At 38.4% G+C, this 13,879-nt stretch overlaps 1 protein-coding gene across 6 annotated transcripts in view; it reads right to left on the bottom strand.

Moving 5' to 3' along the window:
- Positions 1-12,588, bottom strand: part of LOC148839229 (6-phosphofructo-2-kinase/fructose-2,6-bisphosphatase-like) — a 30,159-nt gene extending 17,571 nt beyond the window's left edge. For 4 of the 6 annotated variants that reach the window (XM_088930743.1, XM_088930750.1, XM_088930780.1 and 1 more), the window contains exon 1: positions 2,211-2,391. In XM_088930743.1, coding sequence (XP_088786869.1) covers positions 2,211-2,301 — 91 coding nt within the window. In that variant the 5' untranslated portion in view covers positions 2,302-2,391. Of the gene's footprint in view, positions 1-2,210; positions 2,392-12,047 lie in introns of those variants that run through there. The other 2 variants (XM_088930765.1, XM_088930788.1) reach the window with 1 other exon arrangement.
- Between the last annotated feature and the right edge of the window lie 1,291 nt (positions 12,589-13,879).

Below are 13,879 nucleotides of genomic sequence, written 5' to 3'. Positions count from 1 at the left end.
CCCACCTGGGAGATACTGTATGCCGTATACTGTACTATGTGCAAGCAGCCCCACCACACTGGAGCTCTGATTTCAAAGGAAAATTCCTGGTTCAGAGAAAAGAGCACCACCTACTAGTCCAACAACGCCACTCACATCAGCAACCCGATATTCCTTTGAGATCTGCTTTTTTCTTTGTAGCACTGTGATAGGTATGTGACTAGAGATGAATTTGCAGAAAGTTACATAGTCTTCTCGGGTACATCCAAGATACAGACATCAAATCCATTTGGGTTCTCTTTTAGACTTTACATAGATAATTTAGAAGTCAATTTGTTTTATTTTTGTTAGAAGACAGAAACTTATTGACCTTGGCAGCTCTCTCAGTATGCTTTCTCAACACATATCTCAGAGGTTAACAACTTCTAGGTCATGTTAGTCGAACCATGTGTGTGTACCAATGGGAACATGTCAGTACAGGCTCTGTTTGAAAGATAAAGAGAGTCAATTTTGCCCATTTCAAAAGCTCTTCTTTTCATGCTAGGATTTCTTTCATCTAGGTCTCACTATTTTGAGCCATTCAATGCTCATAAAAGTTTGATCATCTAAAATAGCTCGATGTAAACGTTTGGGGGAATCTCATGGAAAAAATAATTATAATCTATTATATAGGTATATCCTTGGGATGGTGGGGAGATATCACACTCCTATCGTGCTGAATATTCTACCTGGATTCCCCCAAGTATGGGCTCCAGCTACCTCGCAATCCGGTATTGGACAAAGTGGTTAGAAAATGGGTAGATGAATTTTCCCGAGTTCAGGTACTGACATGCCTCTCATTCTTCTCATCCTGTTTTAAGAATGACTCATTCCTTCACACTTTTCTTGTTTGGAATTGTCTTAAAGTGTCTAATGACTCAATGTTTGAAGAAATCTACCTCTTACCCGGGACTGTTGCTCAGAAGCAGTAAAAAAAACTGATCAGGCTCTTTCAAAACTAATATTGATTGTGTTTGCAGGTATGTGACCGAACTCCAAAAACCAGACTGCCACTGGTGTGTTACTTCCCCTTATTTAAAAGACCCACACACTTTCTAATAAGAAAAGAATGCAAGCTGGCCATGGAATACCAGAAATTGCTTGCAATGCAAACATGAGAATTTCATAAACAAGATCTTATTTTGATGAGTAAGGCCAAGCTCTGGAACACAGTTAAAGCAAATACTGACATACAGATTTTGTTAAATTAAATTTAGTAAACCATGCTAAATGCTTGAACCACGCTTAACACTAAAAAGAAGAGTGAGTTACTATGTCTTTGAAGGTTCTTTAACAGATTTTGTAATGGAGGGAAACTGAATATGAAAAACAGTTTTAATTGTAGTGTAGAGTAATTCATAACGATCATATGACCTTCATAATAGAAGGATGACAATAAGGTCTTCAAAGCTGTTTATCCCCAGTTAGGGGTTACAGCAACTCTTACACAAAGAGGGGACTGTGTCCGGGATGGGACACCAGTCCACTGCAGGAAACATACATGTTAACGTAGCCCCCACATCCCTGGGAGCTGAGGGGGCAACCGGAGCACGTGAAGAACACCCGTGCAAACACAGGGGCAAACTGGGAGTCTGGATGTGCAAACTCCATGCAGGAAGTGCAACAGGCCAAAACTGGACCCAAAATGTGAGACAGAAAAGGTCTCCATCAAGACCTCATGCTCCCCACTCCCAACTCATTAAATAAAAGTTAAGTGATGGAACTTAAAAACTTGTGCTGATATACAGCTGACAAACCTAATCAGTGACTGGTAGCATAAGTACATAATGTGGAATAGCAGTATTAGGGTCATCACAAATAATAATTGTACAATATTATAATACAGCATCATCTTAAAAAGTGGATAGTCTGCATAAATTCACACCCCTTATTTAGTGGCTTTTTGATTGATATGCAAATTTTTAATATACTGGATCACTGGGCTTTATTGGACTCCAATTAATTAGACTTATATATATTTCCAAGTGATATATGTAATATATTGTACTTTTTATTGTACATTAGTAATTAGTATTGTACTTTTCTAAAGGATTATATATTCTACTAATACTACTAAATGTATATAGAAAGACGAGCAATCATGAAAAAAGCACTCTGTAAATGCAAGGATTATTATGAAAAAAAGAAACACAAATCAAAGGAAAATAAACAGTTAATAAAGGCTCACTTACAGCCTCTCCTCCTCTGAAGCTTGGTGCACATCCAAGGCACCCAGATCTTCTGGAGAGGCGTCTGAGTTAACTCTGCCGTCTGCTGAGACATTTCCCCCCAAAGCAAAATGCGCCTCTTAGCAGCCGCACGGGCACAAAGCTTTTATCTGACAGGACAGGCTTCTGTCTGCGCGACAGTGGCAGACTGCACTGGTGTAACCATGCCTCTGTCACCTGACAGGGCAGAGGGAGAGAGGCCGTGATGGGGAGGGTGCCAGAGTTCGCGTGACACGGTATCTGCGGAGTTCACTTAAAGCGCCAGCCACAGAAATGCCTCCCCCCACAGTAAAATAGTGTTTAGCTCCCTGCGGCCCAACGCAAAACACCTCGCCAATGGCCCGCACCTGTCATAGGACGTCTCCCCGAGTTCAAAATGATGCAAAGCTTGCCTGCAAACGAGATCGGGTTGCGTAAATTTACTGTTTGAAAGCCCGGTAAAAACGGATCATTTTTTAACCGCAGCGCAGTTCACGGAGTCACGGAAGAAAACCAAAGACATCTCAACAGCGTTGCGATATACATTAGCGGTTTCTTTGCTCTATACAAATTTGAAATTTTGATTCTCCTTACGAACGTCGCTACATTGTCTTAGAATCCGTTAGTAATTCTAATTATATTGTGTTTTCTTAATGCCCCGGCTGGACTAATGGTGTACATTAAAAGTGATTTCAGTTGAGCTCCAAATCTCTGCTGTTAATTGATTTTTTTCACTTAACTTGTTTAGATACTTGGTTAACTTGTTTCTGTTCTCAGTCCATAGTTTCTACAATACCCCACTTCGGGGGTGCTATTTCTAATACCAACATACTCAACTTTAGCAGCGTTTCCACATCGTTTACTCTTATTTCCTTATTTCTGACTATACAACTCTTAATAGATAATTTATGATGAATTGACTTGCGCGCCACGAAAAGCTTTTTGTTTCCTTTTGTAGAAATCCAATTGGGTACGTTTAGGCAACATAACTGAAAGTTGGCATTTCTGAAACTTAAAAATTGATAAAAAGTTGGAAAAAGCTATTTCAAATCCCTTTCGACCCTTTAAAAGGTGAAACTAAAATCCACCTAAATTTAACTTGTCTCTATATGAGAAAAGTATCTTAACTGCCTGTCGTCGTTAATGTAATGGTCTGATTCTCTTCAACACTTCAGAATTGCTAATGAAACAATGCTTATTTGATAACAAATTAAAATTGTTTGCATCGCGGTAAATGCGACGCCACCATAAGAGAAAAATACTAAGGTCATTTTAAAAAAGGACTTGAGATTTATTATTCTGGATGTCCGATTTCTAGCCTAGGTATTTTGTAAACTACCCTATGTAAAACAGAACGTATTCTTTATTATTATACGTTGAAATATAATTTTATGTTCCCTTTGCAATACTATTAAACTATGAAATTATCACAGAACACTTATGCATAAGTATAACACCGCAAGTATAACACTTCCTTTTCGAAGTGGAAATACTTTGGAAATACACCAAGCACAGAATTAATATAATTCTTCTGGATTACCACAAGGGGGCAGAAAAACGTTTTTAATTGCTTTTAAAACTCAAACTCGACCTGGGAATTCATGTACAGAACAGTTTTAATGAAAACAATGTTAATGAATTGTTATTGGTGCTAATGTGTATGAGTGTATTTATTATTCCCTATTTTCTTATCACAGCATTTTCTGTTAAATATTTCATTAGGCAGTTTGGGGCTAGTACACAGACGTAGAGCTACAGGAAATGGAATGGAGTTAAAAACAGCAGTGGCTCTAGTTAACCGTGTGTGCTGAGACTGATGACAAGGCAATTTAGTTGTACACAGCTGAGGACCTCACTGTCTTCTGTGATACTCTACCTGTTGACACTGCCTCGTCAACTGTAACACATTCCACCTCAAAGAGAGTGAGGGCAATTACAGCCACAAAATAAATGCAATACACATGTCATGTAAAGTTGTTGCATATGGGGCCAAAGTTTGCACATATGAATTTGGCACTAAAGTTCTACAACCCCAAGCAACTAGCAAGCATCACACAAGAACTACCATGCATGCCCAACCTGAGAACCATGCCACAAAAAAAACCCAAAACTGACAGGGCAAAGAAATACCCACCCTTAAAGAAAGTAAAATGGCAACTGTATCTTAACCAAGAAAAACTAAGTGCTCAGATCAAACGTGTTCTACATACTTACATGATATCCCTTTACAATTCTAGGTTACCAGCTAATTACATTATCACTAAGATAGTAATACTATCATTAAGATGGCAGGGTTCATTGTGTTTGTTTTTTTATTTCTTTTAAAATACTGTTAAGAAAAACTGAACAGAACATCTTTTTGTTTCAGCTGAAAAACAGTAGCAGATGAGTGACAATCCACAAACAAGATTTGAGAAGTGAAGGCAGAAAGCTCTATGAACTTTGCTCTCTTCCTGTCCTCACTTCCCATAGTGGAGCACAGCCGTGTGAAGGACAGTTTGCCACCCGCCATCCTGCAGATATTAAGTTGAAAGGATGTCCTCGTTTCCTGCCTTGTTATATTCATATTCTATTAAAGACGATGCTGCAAGAAATGTATTTAAAACTCAGGAGTTAACAGCCTTCCAACAAATCAATGATGCTTACTTTCAGTAGCAGTACAAGATCATCAGGCTGAAGTGACGTGCTTTAAAAGTGTCTAAATAATCATGAAATGTGCAACTATGATGAACGCAGGAATGTCAGCAAAGATCCGGTACGTAAACACTGTTAAAATAAACCCAATAAGTGACAAGCTCGAAGTGTAAACATTTTTAAATTGTTTTAGGGCAAATATTTGCGAGTTATCTTTCCAGTGGTACCCAAGAAATCAACCCCCATCCTGTTGCCTTGAATTTGCTGTTATGTTATCATAATCTTGATGTATTTTATTCAGTACTTTTAGATACTGTGCGTTCTTGTAGTTTAAGTTTAATGTCGGGTAGGGCACTAAAATACTGGGTATCTTAGGCCTCATTTAAATTAAAGCCTTTTTTACATTCAGGGGAAAAATATATTTATTTCTGTAAGATAGCCCAATTTGTAAGAAGCTGTAGCATGTTATAACAAGAAGGTAAAGGGAAAACATTATTGTGACATGAACTGAATATATATCTGCCTAACAGTCTAATTTAATTGGTGTCAGTTGTGGAACTTATTCCGACAAGAAATCAAGAATTAATCCTCATGCCAAGCAAATTATTTAATTCACTGAACGGTGAAATTTAAAATATAAATCCAACCATGAAACACCCAGTCCTTTCAAATGTCAGTGGAGTCATATAAAGAGTCATTAGACATCAAATTAATTTAACACTACAGCTCCAGCTATAATCTGTAAATGCTTCACAGACTTTCACTAGTCTCTCCTAGCCCAGGAATAGCTTCTTATGCTCGACAACAAGTAGTCAAAAGTCCCTATTTACAACTGGATGACACATTTCTAAAAATAAGAAAATGTATGCCTAGGTTACCTTGGGCTTCTGAAAAGAAGCATTATTGTTAAAAGTTAAATTTCAAACCAAAATTTAGGCTGCATCATGAAATGTTGTATCTACTCCCACCTTCCACCTCTACAGTGTGTCTGTGACTTGAAAGGTGTGTGTGGGTGGGTGGGTGGGGTGTATATTGACTATTGAGGCCTCTGTATGGGTATGGGGGTCTTGTCTTATTGATCTGTTGCATTCCAGGAGTAGTGTTTTTTCTTAGCTGACAGAATCCATCCCCCTGTATCACTTGTCAGATAATGCCTGTCCCTTCTGCACTGTGGTGACAGGCATACTGTACTTACTGAACAAGCACTCTCCATGTCTGAAGTGAAAAGGAACTTAGATGTAAGAATACAGAAACTGCACAACAGAAGCTATGTTCTTAGATCACAATCTTAGATGGAACAATTAGTTTTTTAACAATTCAATCAATGACTAAAATAGTTATGTGCAACACCTCATTTAAGAAAGTGTAGAAAACAGTGCATGCATACACTACTTTCTTTACATTTACAGAATTAAAATGGTGATCTAATATTATGTTTAGAATGGAGGCAAAAAAAATTACAAAATAATTTCTTGATTTATACAGGAGTCTTCAATCCCAAAGGAGCCCAAAGCACTTTACATATATATTGAAGTACAAGACACACTTGATATCCAGGGAGGTGCCCAGCAGACCCACTTGATATCTAATATTTTGTGAAATCATTGCCAGACTTCCAGACTAACATTCAGATTTACATGGCCATGTACCCACATCATGCCCAGGTAGAATCACTCAGAAACATGTTGTTTACAACTGCAAAATGGTGTACAAAGTTCAAGAGGATTTACATCTTAAGAGATCTGCATTCTCTAAAAATAGCGCCTTGGCTACATTGTTATGGTCCACAAAACCATGCCCTGTTTCTAGGTCAGTCTCCACTACCGTGCTGCAGTAAACAATAAGATCACTTTTTTAGCCACATACAATTTCTTGCATTAGGAATTTGTCTTTTCGCAGACCCCAGCTTGCTCTCCATGAGACACACAGATGGGGAGAGAGAAGCTTGGGGTCAGAGCACAGGGTCAGCCATTTATACAGTGCCCCTGGAGCAGCTGGGGTTAAGGGCCTTGCTCAGGGGCCCAACAGAGTAGGATTCCTCTGCCTGCCGCGGGATTTGAACTGGCAACCTTCCAGCCACAGATGCAGATCCTTAGCCACAGTGCCACCGCTCCACCCTAAACAATGTTTTTGTTTTAAAAATGACTCAAACAGAGACATCTGCAAATAAACTGTTCTGGCAAGACAACCATCGACACAGCACGTGCTCGTGTTCTCAGACCACTGGGACCTGAGAAAGTTTACCAGAGCTGAATAAAGTCGATCTGGGCCACCAAAGAGTCACATATTCCTTTGAGAAAATGTTTATAACAAGCACATTTGTTTTCCAGTAGTGCATAAAACCCAAATCACCAGAGAAGATAAGCAATACATTAAACCACCACACATTCATTTTTACCCATTTTCATTGCATACCTTTGCTGACATGCAATGCCAAAACTGAATTTAACAATCTCTGTAATATTTAAATAGGCACATTCTCCTGTTTACTCACTGTTTAGCTACTATTAAAACATTTAACCACTTCTAGTATCCTATCTGAAAAACTTACCCAATTGGGTTTTTCATTATTACTCTCCTCATATTCAATTTTCTTCTGTGGTCTACTAGAAAGTCTGAATGCATTTTCAAATTAGAAACTTATTGCATCCGCATTTTAGCTACTTTTCTGAATTAGAACCTCTGTAGCACTACATTTAACTTTACCTGCTCAGTGGAACTTTGATTTATTTTAAATCACATAAAGATTCGCACTTCTTTTTGCAATATTGTCAATTGAAATATATGGGGATCATTTTTAAAAGAATTAGATGGAAACAGTTTGAAGAGAGTTTGTGAAATTCCTGCTGAGGTCTATTCATTCTGTGTGGTTTTCTGCTCCAGGTTTTATTTTTATTGTTGGTTCTTCAGCTAACCAACAAGTACTCGTGAATGCAGGTTTTGAAAAGGAGGAAGGGGTTGGTGAAGTGGTTTAGTGCTACAGAGTCGTTATCGCTGCATTAAGACAGTCTTTGGGGAATAGGTTAGGTTCCCCACTTCAGTGTACTCACATTTTTGCATGATTTAATAGTCAGACTTTATCCAATACACTTTCTAAAAAAATGTACCTGCCTATTCAAACATCTCAACATGTTCATTGCTTTTATTCACACTGAAAGGACAAAATCTTTCTTCTTTTCTACAGGTAATGATGCACAGAAAGTAAACTTGTGTATTTTCTGCAGTTTTGATTTTTTTTTCTCATTATAATCTTTTTTCTAATTCACAAACTAAGCCATTCTTAGCTTAAAATGTGTTTTTTAACTACTTTTCAGTTGCAGAAAGATATGTTTGGGTGAAAGTAGTGTATTTATATGCAGTGCATATCGCTTGTGTGGTGAGATGTGAAATCCCTTCCAAGGAGGAGCCCATGTTAAAGTGTCCAAACCACTTATTAAATAGCTTACTGTGCAAAAGCACCAGATTAAAAATTAATTACTTTTATCAGGAAAAAACATGTAAGAATGAGTGGAGGAGACTTATATTCTGTGTTAAAAGCTCTTCCATTTCTGCATGCCTTTTAAACTTGAAATCTAAAGTTGCAAGCTATGACTTTATTTGAAAGAAATCACTTCTAGTCTTTTGTGTTGATAGAAGAAAAAGGCTCCCAGGCTGACTTGTGACAATAAAAGAGAAAGATGTACTACCTCCAAAAATAGCAAAGATTGAAATGTGTTCTGGTTAATTTGTTATATTTCTCTGCTTTCCTTCTAGTTGAATGTGCTTTCCTGTGTCTGTGTGCAATTTAGAGAATTTGGGCAAAAGCAGCATAAATGTTTTTGTAAATACATTTTATTAAACTCTATTACAGTTACATTTTACTAGTACTGTGTTTTGCCTATATGACAGCAATGATGTGTGCGAGTGCCCTCTCCCAGGGAAACTTAATAGTTTTATTATCCACAGGTGGTGTAAACAGGAATCTGGCATAAATAAATTATACAAAGTGTGTTAACAATGAAAAACACCTCAACAACCATTCACACTAGACCTGAATAACTCCACCACCCAGGATCTGATCCATGTATGAATAAGGAAAAGAGATGATGAACCTACAGTTGTCAGTATAGCATTCTTACCTCTATAATCTCAGCTCAAAGCACTTTAAAGTGTAGAAGATTAAGTGAGTCATTGGTTGCAACGACCTCAGGCAGTCACTGCTTAATTTGACCACATTTGCCTATGTGATGTTTATTTTTAAAGAAAAATAGATCTTTTAAGAAGGAGTTGTTTTTTTTTCCTTCTAGCTAGAGATCTGAAATCATTTTAAACAGATTAATTTGGGGTTTATTTCCAGAATATATCATTTTTTTAATACTGATTATTGGTCGAGGATTTTTTTTGTAAGAATTGGTTCTGAAAGACTCCCCAAGGTGTGATGAAAGGGGGTGCGAACACAGGTGATGCTAGTTCAAAAATCCTTCATTACTCTAAATCCATGTTAGAGCCAGTTTTCTCCTGCCCTTTTAAGTAAGTGAGGAATTGTGGGATATTCAAGTGTTACAGAGGTCAAGGAGAGTGATCTAGGAAACAAAACAGCTGTGACCCTTTGATTCAAGGAACTCCTTGACCTTCTAAGTTGGTAATGTTGTGTGAAAGTACAGACTTGTATCAAAAAAGCAATATTTTTCTTGTTCTTGTTTGTAATCATTCGGTTTAGTAAAATAATAGTTTTGCTCTTAACTGTTCTTAAAAATAACTATCTATGAAATATTACAGTTGATAGTCCTGCATGATGAAATTCCATGAATTTGGAAATTACCCGCCTGAGTTCTACTTATTTACACCACCTTACAAACTTGAGTGACATTGGTCCAGTGGATTCCTCAGTATTGTGCAGTGTGCTTTCATGAACTTCCTCATTTATAATCTTTAAAATATGTGTATTTTTCCCCTAGTATTCAAAGAACTGCAGCAGTTCCAGATGTTATACTCATGTACCAGTTATTTCTAAAGATAGAGTACATTGAACGCCCGTTGCTGGATAAATTCTTCATAACACTACCATCCTCACCATCCCCCCATTGACATATGCTTGTAAGGACACGCAATGTCTAAAGCCAAGCATCTGTCCTCTGCCGATTGCCAGACCCACAGTTCAAGTATACAGAAAAAAGACAACAAGTTAGTTCAGCTAGAGCAAGCGAGAGGAGCATGGGTCAGCCAGCTTCTGGGAATTACCCTTTGAGGAGGCACGCAAACCCTCAACATCACACAAGGATAGCATACCATCCTTGGAGTCAACAGGCCTGCATTGGGCTCAGGAGTGCACTGTCTTCCTGTGGAGTTTGGGGAGTTTCCCACAGTCGCAGGCGGCACATGGCAGCTGAGGGAGTTATGTATAACCATTTATTGGTAACATCTGAATGAAGCGCAAAGGAAATTTCAGTGGTCTATTCACCCAGGAAAAAAAGAATTCAAAACACCTGCCTGCTTCTCTCACAGAGCTTTTATATTTGAGGCCGTCTCCTTAACTCGCTTCTCGTACTGTTACGGCTGAGACAAACTGCAGCTCACATGGTTAACTTGAAGATCTATCTGGCCTTGACGTGTTGTTACATGCAGGATGTCCAATGGAGGTACTTTGGACGCTTTGTAGCGATCCTTAGTCTATGTTATCCTTTACATGGGATTAACTTCAGATACACAATATTAAAGGAGTACTAATTTATACATACGAAAAATAGGTGGTCTCTTTACAGTCTCCTTTATACAATCCCACCAAATTCCAATTCCAAATGCTACTTGTAGGTACATGCTCTATTTGGTCTTTTATCATATCAAATTCATCTTTTCAGTAGAAATGTTTACCGCACAATTGAAACGTGTCTAAACAGTCGTCTCCATTTGACCAAAAGGCGCCCCATTTCATATTTCGGACTTCTAGCAATAAATGTTTATAGCAGTACGTGCACTGTCACAAAACGAAGTATTTCAAGAACTCTTATATCTCTGCCACCCTTGTAACAATGAGCTATCAAATACAAGATCTTGAAGAGCCCTCTGCGCTGCACGATTTTCCCATAACTGACAGTGTAGAAAAAGTTCATTCAAATGCACTAAGTGATTTCTGCTTAACGTGACTGCATAAATCTACACCTTTCTGTCATTATTTACACAATAACACAATGTGTCAAATGAATTTAGACTTGATACATTTCAAGTTTACGTTTTTATTGTGGTTTTCTTGTAAAAACGTGTCCCTACCTGGAACTACATGTGGCGTGTGTAAAGGGGGAGATTGAATTAAATTAAAATTACAATAGCTCGTTTGACGAAAACAGAAAGATTAAAACTTAAACGGAAAAAAGCGATATAATGTTAAGGTACAGGAAACATCGACACAAGCCTTATTCATAGGACTATATTCTGCAGAAATTAAAAAATAAAATAGTAAAAGTTCTGTTGTGATTTTTAAAATATCCTTTCTAGTACTGCAGTCTACTGCGCTGGTTTCTGCAGCGATTGAATGGACGGAACAAGGGCATTTCTGAGTCGTCGCTTCTTGTTTGTAAACAAATTCCATTTCAGGTCAATCTAAAAATAGCTGATTCCTCGTATTGGAAAATATTAATCAGATTGGTATTAAAATAACAGAGACCGACGCGGTGCTGTAAAATGCGATTTTAGGTTAACGCGAATTCAACCGTTCAAGAAGGGAATATAAACACTTCAGGATATTCTTCAAATCACTGCTATACCACAGAGGGCATTACATGAGAGAATACATGCACAGCTGTGAGCAGGTACAAGTTCAATGTTTATTGTGTGCTACACGCAAGCTACGTCTAAACGTGGAGTGCATGTAAGGCTATAAATTGCTATTGGGTTTTGTATTCGAATTAAAAAAAGCACAACCTATTTCTTCTTTCCTAAGTATGCAGGAGGGTGGGAAATTGCTCTAAAACAAAAGAACAAAAGGCTCTGCAGCCACAGTATTTCGATATTTAATATCCATTCAGTTGTTTGGGTTTGGGGTTTTTTTCCCCCACAAACGAAACCAGCAGCGTAGCGTTTCATTTTTTTAAATGCATCAGATGTCGCTACATTTCCCTGCCTCGGAAATCCGGAGATTTTCATTCCTAACTTTCCAAACACGCAGAAATCTCATTTTCCCACCTCGAGAAATCTACAGTAATAAAAACTCACCGTGAGGACGCTGAAAACGAGGTAAGCGAGGGGTGCCGTTCCCAGTTTCAGCCATGCTTATGGATCATGTACAGTAAATAAAAAAAATGGTTTGCCCGCAACTATTATAAATTCATTCCCTTTTGCAGTATTTGTAGGTTACTGCAATTCTGGAAAGGGCAACACCGGATATTCACTCCGCAGTACTGGCGTGTCCCTGTTTTCTCTCGCTCCCAGTGCACAAGTCCAGCAGTCATCTGAAGCCCCCAGTGTTTTCCTTCAGCAGCATGTGCTGCGGTGTCCCACGCTCCCAGGATCCCGTGTAAGTCGTGCAGCTCGGTGTTCCAGTGACAGCGTGTGTCCTTTGCTTAACCCTGTCTGTCTGGAGGGTGTTCAACATACACAAGCCTATATTAACATGTGCACTGTCATTCACATCACCGCACTCCTAACTTGGTAGAGCTACGCAAACCAGAATCTGAAAGGAAGGGATTTTTTTAATGGGTTTGTTCCGTATGCAACTTTTGTCTTGGGTGATCTTAAGTTTTTTTTTTCTCTGCCACAATATAGACGCGGTGTGGAGAGAGTAAAAAAAAACGACACCGCCTCCCTTTTTTCCTACCTTTCAAAACAAACTACGGTAAAATCCTCTCTCACGTGTGGCGACAAGTACTCACGCCCTTCCGGGCAAGGCTAACTGACACAAACACACTCACTGGGCCGGTCGAGACAGTAGATTTATCTTTGCCATCTGTTGTGAGGCCCCTCCCGGCTACTCTCACCCACTCTCCCCTTATCCCTCGTCAGCCCTGCTGAGGGACCCAGTTCCCGTTTTTGAGGCGACACTAATTTCTTTGAGAGGGTCTATTGCTCTTCGAAAGAATTGATTTTTTAAACACTCGTCAATATGTAAAGGAAAAAAAATCAAACCGTCTCCCACCTAGCTGTAAAAACAGAATCGTATTACAAACTCACAGCATCACCTGCTCTAAAAATAGTGCACTTGATCCCAGTTTCAGATTCAAGTACGCGTCGCGTTAAATAAAGCGAAGCCACCTCCCCCCCCGCTGTATATATAAAAACCTTCCATATTGCTCGTGGTAACTCGGCAATCTGAGCTCTCAAGTCGGTGAGAAGAATTGAAGGCAAGAGATAGATAAACGTTATTAAAGCTGGTCATCGTGCATACACAAAATGTATCAAGTATCTAAGGGCTAGTCATTAAGTCATATGAATTGGTAGTAATACGGTACATATACATTAACTGACTCACAGAAATGAGCAAGAACTCGCTGGGATCTCTTGGCATGAATTCCCCGAAAGCAATAAAATGTTACCGTTTCAGGAAACCCTACAATAATATAATGATATTGTCAGCCTCACTCCATATTTATTGGGTCTGACACTACAGCGTACGCCTAAAGGTGGCTGAAATGGAAGGGAAGTAATTAAATCAAAGTAACTTAAAATATGATAAGTAAATATAATCGCAAATGTTGCTGGGAGTTGGGTGTTTTCTCATAACCTGTGAATTATTTCTATTTTGATATCCCTTTACAATGTCCTTTCTTCGTTTGTCTTTGATTTTTTTTCTTTCCGGTGTTCAAATATTCCTTACATTCTACGTATGTATAATTTTCTGTTATTGTAATCCGATTCAGTATAAATGAAATCACGCAGGCGTTTCATTTTCATATACACTTCATGAATACCACGGCCTGCAATTGTGTTTTTCAAGAGAGATACCAGGTAAAACCTTTTATTGTCATTACTGTCGTGAAGTTCGAATTACATATGTTAGGTTCAAGTAAAAATTATATATTTTTTCTCTCTCGGAAAAAATACAAGTCATC

Source organism: Atractosteus spatula, chromosome 2 (assembly GCF_055471065.1).
Source record: "Atractosteus spatula isolate fAtrSpa1 chromosome 2, fAtrSpa1.hap1, whole genome shotgun sequence".
Lineage (NCBI taxonomy): Eukaryota > Metazoa > Chordata > Actinopteri > Semionotiformes > Lepisosteidae > Atractosteus > Atractosteus spatula.
The sequence above is the reverse complement of the archived record's forward strand: the minus strand, read 5'-3'. Positions and strand labels throughout refer to the sequence as shown.